Source organism: Erythrolamprus reginae, chromosome 1 (genome assembly GCF_031021105.1).
Source record: "Erythrolamprus reginae isolate rEryReg1 chromosome 1, rEryReg1.hap1, whole genome shotgun sequence".
Lineage (NCBI taxonomy): Eukaryota > Metazoa > Chordata > Lepidosauria > Squamata > Dipsadidae > Erythrolamprus > Erythrolamprus reginae.
This window is the reverse complement of record NC_091950.1, coordinates 309731376-309744472: the sequence shown is the minus strand read 5'-3', so window position 1 is coordinate 309744472 and position 13097 is coordinate 309731376. Positions and strand designations below refer to the sequence as shown.

The window sequence follows — 13097 nt, the reverse complement described above, 5'->3', positions numbered from 1 at the left end:
TGAAAATGAAACTCCTCTGCTTGTGTTTTGCATTTGGATCAGATTTCTTTTTAGGTGGAGCAGGGGGGAGTAGAACTTGAGAGCTTGTTAATAATAATATAAGAAATACTCATTTTGAAAAATCATTTCTTAGTAAACTCCTAGAAGGCAAGAGGATCATACAGTGGTACCTCAAGATACGAACCCCTCGTCTTACGAACAACTCGTGATACGAACCCAGGGTTCAGAAAAATTTTGCCTCTTCTTACGAACTTTTTTCGAGTTACGAACCGGCGTTCGGGAGGCTGCTGGGAAGCCGCCCGGCTGTTTTAAAAGGTGACAGCTGGGCTGGGGGGCTTCCCAGCACCCCCCGAACCCCGAACTTTTGCCGAACCTCCGGGTTCGGGGGGTTGCTGGGAAGCCCCCCAGCGCGGCGGTCACCTTTTAAAACAGCCGCGCGGCTTTCCAGGAGCCTGGGAAGGCCGGCGGTCTCCATTGCAGAGCCCAGCCATGTGGGCTCCGTTCCCCCTCTTACCAGCCCAGCAGGCAGCCGCCGCGGAGCCCTGCCATGTGGGTTCCGCCCCTTTCTTCACCGGCCCGACCAGCTGGCCGACGGTCTCTGTTGCGGAGCCCAGCCCTGTGAGCTCCGCTCTCCTCCCCGCCGGGTCTCTGCTGCGGAGCCCAGCCACGTGGACTTAACCCCACCCCTCTGTCCCACCCATCGCCCGTATCTAGAAGAAGCTGCCACCTGAGTGCTCTTGCCCGGCGGGAGGCGAAGCATTGGGGTGGGGAGGCTGTCAGGACACCCCCCCCACCCCAGCACTTTGCATCCCGCCGGCTAAGAGCAATCGGGCAGCAGCTTCTGCCGGACACGGGCAATGAACAGGACAGAGAAGCGGGAAGAATCAGGAGGCTCCTTTGGCGGCTGGAGGCTGCCTGGCACCCGCTGCAGCCAAAACAACAAAGCCAGTCAGCCCCCAGCTGCCAAAGGAGCCTCCTGATTCTCCCCGCTTCTCTGTCCCGCCCATTGCCCGTGTCCGGCAGAAGCTGCTGCCCGATTGCTCTTAGCCGGCGGGATGCAAAGTGCTGGGGTGCCCCCCCCCCGGCCAAGCAGCCAGGGAAGCCGAGCCGGGTTTGGCAAACATCGGCGTGGGAGGCAGGAGACGATCGGGCGACCGGAGCAGCAGCCTGGGAAGCCGAGCCACGTATGGCGGTGACGGCGGCCGTCTCCTGCCTCCCGCACCGATGTTCCCCGCCACGCCCGGCTTGGCTTCCCTGGCTGCTTGGCCGGGGGGGGGGGCTCGGCCAAAAGGGGCTGGAGACGCAGAGCTGAACATGCCCCTTCATCCCCAAAGGCCGGCCTTTTTGTGTGGGAGGGAAGATGACGTGCCAGCGGCACAGGGGCGAGGGGCGGGAGGCAAATCGCTGCGTCTCCAGCCCCTTTCAGCCGAGCCCCCCCGGCCAAGCAGCCAGGGAAGCCAAGCCGGGCGTGTCGGGAAACATCGGCGCGGGAGGCAGGAGACAATCGGGCGACCGGAGCAGCAGCACTGCCGCCGTCGCCGCCACACCCGGCCGAAAGGGGCTGGAGCCGCAGAGCTGAGCACACCTTCCGGCCAAGGTGTCATCCTGTCTCAAGTGGGCGGTGGCAGACCGTCTTTGTGTTTTTGGCTGGGGGGGGGAGCAGGAGGACCTTCCTGACTCCCTCCCCCCAGCACTTCGCCCAGGACAAGAGGCAGGGCGAAGCAGCGTGGGGCAAAGGGAGGCTCAAGCCTCCTTCGGTGGTGGAGGCCGGCTTCCGGGTTTCTGAGTTTTGGGCTTGCACGCGTTAATCGCTTTTCCATTGATTCCTATGGGAAACAATGTTTCGTCTTACGAACTTTCACCTTACAAACCTCCTCCCAGCACCAATTAAGTTCGTATCTTGAGGTACCACTGTACTTGGCAAATTTAAGATTGTAGGTTTTGCGGTTTTGGAGATTTTTTGGAGATTTCATGATTAAAGTGAGTGGTTTTTTGCTTTTATATATATAGTACTAGAATAGAGATGAAATTTTGATTATATTCACTATCAACGATACATAAAAATTCAGGAAGTGCATAAAAGCCAAGTACTTTTTCACAGAACTTCCCCGTGGTAAATATGGATATATCTATTATTGTATTGTTTAGGAAAGACATCTTTGTATTGGTTAGCAAAGATATCCTAGCAAGATTTATAATTTTATATTTTCAAATTGCTATAATTTCATACATTTTCCAAAATATCCTAAAGGGCTGAAATTCTGCTTTTTGTAAGAAAAGAAGTAGAGATAGTAAGAAACTTTCTATGCAGCATTCTTACCATGGTTGGTAAATAGTACTGCTTTTTGCAGTCAAAATGGCAAGCTTTTTCTTTATATAAATATGTTTATTTATATAAATAATATAAAATATTATTTATTTTAACATATTTTTATAATATATTTATTTATACATTAATCAATTTATAAGATCACCCAATTTGTAACAGCTCTAGATGGTGTAAAAATGTTTTTTTTTAAATATGCCCAGTACAGTTTTTAAAAAGAAGTTGAAAATACACTGATTAATGAACTGAATATATTAATAAAATTCCTTCAGAAGGAACATGCTCTCCTTGTCAAGACAACCAATCCTGGGTGACATTTCATTGTATTACCATATAAAGTAAAAAGTAGAATATAGTCATAGGGTGTGAACTGCAACCTGATTGGACCAGAGCATTATAAGATGCAAATCAACTGCAAAATTCTTTCTGTCTGCCGATTGCTGTTATTGTGGTGGTTGTTAGTTGGCTGGCTGGAGAAGTTTGAGCATGAGTTAAATATTGACTAGAGTAGCAGCAGTGATACGAAGAAACCTGGATTGGTTTAGTATCTACTAGAAACCTGGATTAGTTTAGTATCTATTTCTAACTTGGATTGGTTTAGTATCTACTTGTAACCTCAATTGGTTGAATATCTACTTGTAAGTAAGTTGAATTTAGCTGTTGTAAAGTTCCTTTACATACTCCAGCTTCAACCACAACAACACAAGAGCACACAACAGATTTAAACTTAATATTAACCGCTCCAAAGTTGACTGTAAAAAATATGACTTCAGTAACCGAGTTGTCGAAGCGTGGAACTCATTACTGGACTCCATAGTGTCATCCCCAAACCCCCAACACTTTACCCTTAGATTATCTACGATTGACCTATCCAGATTCCTAAGAGGTCAGTAAGGGGCGAGTACAAGTGCACTAGTGTGTCTTCCATCCCCTGTCCTATTGCTCTCCTATATCTCCTATCCTTTCTTCTATTCCTATATCTCTTCTTCTATTCTTCCATTGATATGTTTTATTACTATACCTTCTTTTCTATTATTTCTTAGATATATTTTACTATAAGTATCTCCTCTATAACCTTCATCATATATTTTACTATGTGTATATAGATATATACCCACTAAAACCCTCATTGTGTATTGGACAAAATAAATAAATAAAATAGAAGACTGAAGCAGAATGTATTTTGCACTGAAGAGTAAAACCATTGTTTTCTACAAACGGGTCTTTGCCATTTATCTGGTTCAATATTTGCCACATTACATTCTGGTATCTTATCTAGTCCTCCTGTGTTACTCTGCATATATCTGGACACTCCTAACCCAATGCCTCAGGAAACAGATAGGTTTTCAAATCTGTTTAAAGGCCAGAGGGTCAGGTAATGAAAAAAAACCTAAGGACATGATGAACATTTTTATTCCTTGGAGTTTTGAAACCAGATGTTCACAAGGTCCAGCTGACATTATTCATTTTAGCCAGCAAGCTTTGTTGATGATTCATGATTCACAAAAGCATTGCATTCTTCTTTCAAGATTATCTTATTTCAATATGTTTTAGAACAGCATGTTTTATTAAAACTTTAAATTAGTAAAAAGGAAATAAAATAGAATAGATTAATCTTACCCATAAGCCAATTTAAAATTAAGGGGCAAAAAAAACTACAGTGGTACTTCTACTTAATTCGTTCTGTGACCAGGTTATTAAGTATAAAAGTTTGTAAGTAGAAGCAATTGTCCACATAGGAATCAATGTAAAAGCAAATAATGTGTGCAAACCCATTAGGAAAGAAATAAAAGCTTGGAATTTGGATGGGAGGAGGAGGAGGAAGAAGAAGAGGAAGGCAGTCATTGATGAGAACACTTAGCCATTTATGGAGGACTCATTATACACACATATTTCATAAATGCTATGCTTACTGCCAGAAGGAGTCTTTGAGTCAGAGACTAACGCCATTATAATGCCTGTAGCGGCTATTGCAATAATCATCCAATGAAATATTGTGAAACATTATCATGAATTACAAACACATTTTAAACATCTCCAGCTTGAACACTTCTCCTATATCCAGTTCTATTGCAAGATGGCAGTCTAATAGTACCACCTTAGGTAGGTAAGTTAAAATGGCCAATTGCCTTTAGCTTCACCATTTTGTTATTGTTGGTGCTCTTTCCGTAGATGAGGGAGGAAGAAACACCTTTGAATATCAGCAGAAAAATGCTCATAATATATTATTATTTGTATTTGTGAAGAATTGGACGGATGTCCTATCCATTCATGCCACAGATTCTACATAGGCGTATTGCATGATAAAGCCTTACAATTTAGTTATACGTTTCTTAACTTCTAAATTGACATGTGTGTTAGATGACACATACAACTGTGAATATGTATTATATATATGAGGATCAATTAGTTATCATTCAATTGCAACCCCTGCTCCTTGAAATTTTAATTTGCATTACCGGAGGCAGCCTAATACTTTTTAGGTGAATTAATACATTGAAATCATGAAAAAGCTCACTTTATTTAAACCATTCTTTCTGGGTTAAAAAAAAGTTGATTCAGTGGACATTAAATGACACACTACCCTTTTGCAAATCATTGATATTTACTGCTGCTGATCATTGTGTTTTCAAATGTAATTGCCATTTTGTTTATGTTGTGTTGTTTTAAAATCCAATATGTAAAATCTGTATACATCAAATTAATTCCAGAACTTATTGTTCTTCAAGAATATTGATTCCACATGATCTGTGGCACACACAAAAAAATTGCCTTAAATTTCAAAACAGCATTGTGAACAAATTTAGTGTATCATTATCACTAAAACATTGCACTGTTTTAAACACAAGTTGTCACTTTGATATACAATATGTCTATTTTAAAAAAAAACCAAAGAAAATAAGACGTAGGCCAACTTGTTAAATATCACACATCAGAGTGTCATCTGACCATAATAAGACAGACACCAAAAACTTCCCCAATGTCAGCTCACATAGTCACTATGGTGTTAAAACAGAAACACTAGATATGGAATGTGACCATTGTCACATTATTGTGGTCATGAATTATCAAGCCACTTCAGACCTCCCATTCCTAGGGAGACAGATTGAAGGTGCTCAGAATAAATCTTGAGATTCCACTGCCAAACCAGAAATTTCAAATCCAGAAACACTTCCCAATCCCCAAAAAGAGCCAAATTATGCAATTCCAAATTTTGTTGTTGTTATGGAACAGTGATGGTGAACCTTTTCCCCCCCTCAGGTGCCAAAAGCACATGCATCTGTCCTATCACACACACGCGAGTGTCGGCAACCATAATTCAATGTCTAGGGAGGGCAAAAATGACTTCTCTCGTCCTCCCGGAGGCCCTCTGGAGGCCAGAAATGGCCTGTTTCCTAACTTCCAATGAGCCCAGTAGACCCATTTTTTGTCCTCCCCAGGCTCCAGAGGCTCCCCTAGATCCTGGGGAGAGTGAAAATGCCCCCCAAGGCACTCCGGAAGCCAAAAACTCCCTCTAAGAGCCTCCATGTGAGCTAAAAATCAGCTGGCCAGCGCACACATGCACACTGGAGGTAAGCTAGGGCTAACAGCTCATGTGCTGGAAGTTATGGCTCTGTGTGCCACCTATAGCACATGTGCTATAGGTTCGCCACCCCTGCTATAGAAGTTTCTAAGACTAGAAACAGAAACAGTTGGTTTCAGAGTGGCCTGCAACTCCAATTTTTACTCTTATTTTTAACTAAGAGAGAAAAATGCAACTCAAATTGGCTGTTTGCCTCAAATTTTAATGACCGAATCTCAGATTATGTGGCAAATACCAGTGGGTTGCTAGCATCTAGGTTACTATTTACAGATTGTGCAACTTGCACTAACCTCTATTTATTATATAATAGGGAAGCAGGCTGCATTAATACCTATCCTATTAGCCACTAAATGGAAATGCATAGTGTGCAATTTTATGTTAAAGCCGATAAGAACATGAATAGATGAATTGAAAGAGGTATTTCCAACAAATATATCACCAACCTTGCATGAAGCAAGATTTTCCTACTAGAAATCACTGTCCTCTTTTGAGAATGAAAACTGTGTCATGGGCACAGTTCTTATTGTATTCAGTGAGTGTCCTAAATCACTAAACATGAACAAAAGTATTATTTAAATATTCATTCAAAGTAGCACATATTAATTATAGAAGACAATATCAACAAAATACGCACTGCACCTCAGTTTATAAAAAACAGCATAACTCTACCATGACTATTTAATAAGTTACTCCTTAGCAATATTAACACCAAAGATTTCAAACATAATAATTTCAATATATATATTATAGTTAATTAGCTAAATGGCTTGTGTTACGATTTAATTTTGAACAGGTGGCTCGCTGTTGGATATCAAGTTGTTTTTAAAAAATGCAAAAATAACCTGCCATATATTTAACTTTATAGATCAGGATGTCACAAACAAAGTTTGAATCCAAAACACTGAAACATAAATTATTATCAAACTCTGAATATTTGAACTGGATACGCTTATTTTAAAAGCTGCAAGAGGCAGTATTTCAAATTTAACATAATGTTAAATTTAGGGAGCATGCCATAACTTAATGTGAAATATCAATTGTTTTAAGCCAGTGAACTACATTATGTATTTTCTCCACTCCCACAACCTTCATTCCAATAATCTGAAGGAGGAAACAAAATGTCCAGCATGTTTTGTTCTGTATCTTTAGGGTATGTGTCATTTTTGCTTCTGAGAGAAAACTGATACAGAACACACATACATATTCCAAAAAGATCTAAAAATGCAATGCTCCACAATATCATTTTTCTTAAGCCACCGTGATACAATCTAAAAATTCTCTTAAGTGTGGGCAGGGGAGAATACTTCAGTCAACAAAAGAATAAATAACATAGGAAGCAATGACCTAAATACTAAATTAATTCCAGATTTTTGACCACAGATGTCTCAAAACAACTTTTTAAAGTTGATTTACAGATTAGTGTATTGTCTGAGATGCAAGATGTGCTGGAATTTTGTAGTTTAATGACCATCCAGAAATCCTGTAAAAGTCTTAACAATATAATGACCAAAATTCTTAAAAGATAGTTCCATGCTCTCTCTATATATACACCTTAATATTTCAAGTGTCATTTCACACTATGATAGGTTTATTATATAATATATTCCTCGGTATGGATTAATGTCTCCCCACTGAGAAGCTGCACATTAACTATTACACTAGGTTATGAACGCATGATAAGAATTTGAGCAGCTTTTCCCAGCCTACTGAGATCAGATGTTTTTCAGTCATAAATATAGTATTAGAAACTAGCATAGTAGCTAAGAAGTACCTAAGAAGTCTGGATGTTGTCATTGAACATAATTTAGTGTACTTGCTTGAGAATTGGTGGATTAAGCCTCAGGAAAAGGCTATATTCCAGTTGTGTTCTATGTTGGGATTTTTTATTATCAGTTTTCTATAGAAATAGAAAATAAAAAACACAAGACACAACCACAAATATAAAAATTATACAAATATAAAAAAATATAAGAATTATACTAAGCTTTTGTCAGCCCTTGATGACATCATCAGAGTGTAAAATCCCCATGTGTGCATATATTAGTGTGTGTGTGTGTATGTATGTGTGTGTATGTATGTATGTATGTATGTATGTATGTATGTATGTATATAAAGGTTTTATTGATTTTTTATTATTTACATTTTGTTAGTACTTAATAAACATCATGTTGTCTGGGTTTGTGTAATTGCAGTGGTAAGTGCCATCTATAAAACCTTTTATATAATTTTTTATGTGTCATTGTCTTTTACTTGTTTGTCTTCTGTTTTCAGGTTTAGTAAAAATTATATATTTTCTAAATTTTTCATTAGAGTTCAACAATATTTGAGCAAAGACTATTTGTACTTTATAAAAGCCGTACTTTATCGTATCTAAGATTGTATTTGCATTTGAAGCAACCATGATTGTATTTCAAATTGTGGCCACCATGATAATATAATGCCCTGGTTTTCAACCTCAATAAATCTTGGGGTTCCCCCCCCCCATATGGAGAGTGGAGGATTTGGATTATCAGACATGCTTTTATATTACCAAGCATGTGTGATAACATGGTTAAAAACTCTCAGACCTAAGAGATACTTATATTTAGAAGGTCATGATTTACAACTGGGATAGCATGCCTTCTTATGGTACGAGAAGAATAAAATTCACAGATACTTTCAAAATCACTACATAAGAAACTCACTATTATCTTTACTTTTTCTTAGAGTAAGAGGATAATGAACAATTAGAAGAAATATCGAGACTTCAGAAAAGCTTCTTTCACATATCTTTAAAAAGTTTCAGAATACCAGCTAACCAGCAGGTGAGATAGGAGCTTTGTTTCTTTCAGTATTTAATTATCTATTCATGAAATCTTCACAGAAGTTCATCCTATAATAGACATCAAGACTCAAGGATACAAGGTTATCAGAGAGATAGAGAGAAGAAAGTAGATTACACATAATAAGCAAAAATAAATAGTAGATTGGTAACAATGATCTCCCATGATCAATTGTTTTCATTACTACTCATAGGACTTATATGCAAAATGTTAAAATGTTATACCATGTAAGATGTAACATAGTTGAACTGTACATCGTTAGGAGGCCACTTCCATACCCCCATAGAAGTGTTATTTAGAATTACATGGGTTGTGTATATATGTGTACTTCTCTTTGTCATGTTCTCACCATACACTAAATAATAATAAATATCCATGCAACATACAGTACTTTGGGAAACAGTAATCATTTCAGAATAAGAGAAAGAACAGATGTCACATAGCTAATACGCTACTATATCAGTGTTCAGTTAGTATCTCCAGTCTCACATTTTTTATATATTACAGATTTGGCAGGTGGGCTATGATAGTCATTGAGAAATAAGTAAACATACATGGATCTATGGATACACACACACCAAATTCCTCTTGTTCTCTTTCTTCAAATCATATAGCTCTACCTTTTCAATGATTCCTATTACTTTACATAGCTCTTAATACAGTGGTACCTCGGTTCTCGACCACAATCCGTTCCAGAAGTGTGGTTGAGAACCGATTTGGTTGAGAACCGAATTAATTTATCCCATAGGAAATAATGGAAATGGATTTAATTGGTTCCCAGCCCATTGATTTGCTGGGAACCAATTAAATCTACAGTATTTCCTCTATTTCCTATGGGATAAGGATCTGAGGGGACGGGGTGAGAGGGAATGGGAGTCGGAATCCCAGTTAATCTCCTGGCCGCCCTCTTAACAGCCTCCCAGTCTCTACCTTGTAACTGCTCCAAGCTGCAGGAAGGGTAGGGCTGGCTGCAATACCAGCAGTTTTGGGGGGCTCCTTTCCTCAGCGGTTCAGTTCGGTACCTCCAGGCAGCTGCACCAACTTTTTCCTTCCCGGCAGCGACGGCTCCGGCGGCTTATCTTCATCACATGACGTTCCTAACGCTGCTCCTCCTCGTAGGGAAGCCGCCGGAGCCGCCGCCGCCGGGAAGGAAAAAGTTGGTGCAGCTGCCTGGAGGTACCGAACTGAACCGCTGAGGAAAGGAGCCCCCCGAAGCTGCCGGTATTGCAGCCAGCCCTACCCTTCCTGCAGCTTGGAGCAGTTACAAGGTAGAGACTGGGAGGCTGTTAAGAGGGCGGCCAGGAGGGGTGTGTCGGGATTCCGACTCCCATTCCCTCTGACCTCGTCCCCTCAGATCTTACATTTCGGATAGTAAACAAAATTTTCTGTTCAGTATCCGAATTTTTGTTTGGATACCGAAGCAAATTTTTGCAGAAAATTTTGTTTGAAATCCGAAATGTATGAAAACCGAGGCGTTTGAGAACCGAGGTACCACTGTATAGCTAAACTAAAATGTAGTTAAAATTAATCCAACCTATGTTGGCTTACAATCTTCTACTATCCGATTCATTTCCTCCTCCCCACTACTGCTGTTTATCCTATGTCTCCACACACACCCACACACACACTTGAAATTGAGACTGTAAACTCATTGGGGCCAGGACCTCTCCTCCTTTAAAGTGCCATGTACAATGATCTATAAATAACAACACCAGCACTATGAGAGGTGACAAAAATGTCTAAGTATTTCTATAGCTGAAAATTACTCCTTGTCTGAAGCTTAAATGTCAGCAGTACTGAATATATGTTCCACTGATTTTTAATGTGCTATTTAAAAATACTTACCATTCCTGTTTTCCAGTGATTCAATTTCCAAATGTAGTCTCTATGTCTGAAGGATATCTTCTCCCCATATTCTATATTAGTTTAAATTATATTAAGATATATGCAGCCCAAATCCTTTGCAACTTTAGTTCCAATTAATTTCCACTGATTTCAATTGTACTTATCCCCAAGTACATTTGTAAAAAGCTTCAGCTATAATCAAATAATCTTCTATGGGTTAAAATTAGTATTAGAAAACCAATTGCTTGAGGGTTTGAAAAAGGATAATACATCACAACCATTTAATCCTCTCACTAAAAATATGAGATGGGCAAAAAAAAAAATCCCTAGGTACTGAAAGTTTTTGATTACTTTGAGATTACTACAAAAAAATTCACAGGTCTTTATTATTCAAGCTATTTTAATTAAGTTTCCCCATCCCAAGAAGCCTTACCACAATCATTTTAGTGCAGTGAAACTTAACATCAATCTGCATGTATCTTATATTATTTTTGAACTGTTTTTTTCACATCTTAAATAGTTTTCTCCTTTCCTGATGATTATATTGCCATATCCACACAAAAAAATCAAATGATACAATGCAATTATATTATTAGAGAGGCAATAACGGTTGAAGATTCGTTTTGTTTCCCATTTATTGACGGTCACATCTTGGAATCACCATCCTCAAATTAGCCTGAATTGAACTGAAATCCAAGACCTTTGGAAATACGTTTCATTATCATCAAAAATATTTTACGTATACATAATGTGTGTGTATGTATATTATTATCATTATCATTATTATCATTATTATCATTATTATCATTATTATTATTATTATTATTATTATTATTATTATTTATTAGATTTGTATGCCGCCCCTCTCCGAAGACTCGGGGCGGCTAACAACAATATAAAAAGACAATGTAAACAAATCTAATATTAAAAACAATCTTAAAAACCCCAATTTAAAAAACCACTCATACATACAAGCATACATATAAATATATGTGTGTATGTATGTGTACACATGTGTATATATGTATATATATGTGTGTGTGTGTGTCTGTCTGTGTGTGTTTGTGCGTGCGTATGTATACACACACACATACACACATACTGGACAAAGTCTAAACATGTTTCTATAGAAAACTTCCATAATTACCGTATTAATTATAATGGCATTATTATTATTATTATTATTATTATTATTATTATTATTATTATTATTATTATTATTATTATTATTGCAGGCATTAGCATTTAAAATCCTTCTCAACGGATCTGGGTTGGCATCCCAAAGCAGCTTGCAATAATTAATGTAGGGCGGGGGTTCTTTTGGGGGGAGGGAATCCCCCATTTCTTTGCAAACTGCAATTTGTTCTTTGACAGGCCCAAGAGATTTCTTTCAGAAATCCCATTTTTCCCCTTAAAAACCAAACCAGGGAGAGAACTGACGCCGTTCTTCCCAACAGATGCAAGTTGGAAGCCCAAGCTTCCCTTCCAAGGGGAAACTTTTGGTCCCTGTTTGGACTGCACTCTGATGCTTTCTTGGAGGGAAGGGAGATGTCACCACTTATCTTCACGGGGGGAAAGAAGAGGGAAGAAGAGCAGAAGGAAAGAAACAAAGTTGGGGGGTGGGCAGAGAGAGAGAGAGAGGCGCAGCCAAAATTTGTTGTTTTGTTTTGTTTTGGGTGTTGTTGTTCTTTGCCAGAAGCCCCCTCGGGAATACATTCGCAGTGTTTCCCAAACTTGGCAACTTGAAGAGATCTGGACTTCAACTCCCAGAATTCCCCAGCCAGCATTCGCTGGCTGAGGAATTCTGGGAGTTGAAGTCCAGATCTCTTCAAGTTGCCACGGTTGGTGAACACTGCATTGAGGAACCTTTTCTGCACCGCCAATTTTTTTTTTTACCATACCTCGTGGTTGAGGCGCTGCTTGTTGCCGCTGTTGTGGGCGCTGCTGCGTCCTTCGGGTCTGCCCATGGGAAAACCCGCACCGGCTCAGGGCGACCGCCAGGAGCAAGAGGGGAAGCCAAGGCGCTGCTCTCCCCATAGCGGTCAACTTCTGCGCTTTCCCGCTCCGCTTCGGCGCTCCCGGCGAGCGTTCGGAGCTTGTGAAGGGAGACAGAAACGCCGCGCCTCTGAGGGAAAGAGGAGGCGGAGGCGGCGGCCGAAGCCCTGGCTGTCACCCGGGAGGGGACCGCGGAGGGACACGCCCCTGTCGCCCTCGCCTGCCGCTACTTTTGCGCTCGGCTTCTTCCATGGGGGCCCCACGGAGGAGTCACAAGACAATGAACAATCGGCCAAAGGCTTCCAAAAGGGGGAGGCTTAGCGCTAATTAACGCGCGGGGGGGTAGCGTGGGAGGGGGTCTGTTTTGGCGCGCAGCGGGGATAAAAGAGCAACTGCTCGGTCCCGCCTTCAACAGCGCGGGTGGGAGTCTTTCCAGGCAAGCCACAAGCACCAGCAGAAGAACCCTAAAACTTAAGTGTTGTTTCGTTAATTGGCTGGAAGAGACCAGCTCACCCTTTGGGAGAGG

General features: G+C 40.4%; 1 protein-coding gene across 1 annotated transcript in view; it reads right to left on the bottom strand.

The window, feature by feature from the left end:
• The window catches only part of LAMA2 (laminin subunit alpha 2), a 528196-nt gene extending 515516 nt beyond the window's left edge, over positions 1-12680 (bottom strand). Inside the window, exon 1 of the mRNA XM_070733489.1 lies at positions 12478-12680. Coding sequence (XP_070589590.1) covers positions 12478-12613 — 136 coding nt within the window. The 5' untranslated portion in view covers positions 12614-12680. The remainder of the gene's footprint in view (positions 1-12477) is intronic.
• Positions 12681-13097: the final 417 nt, after the last annotated feature.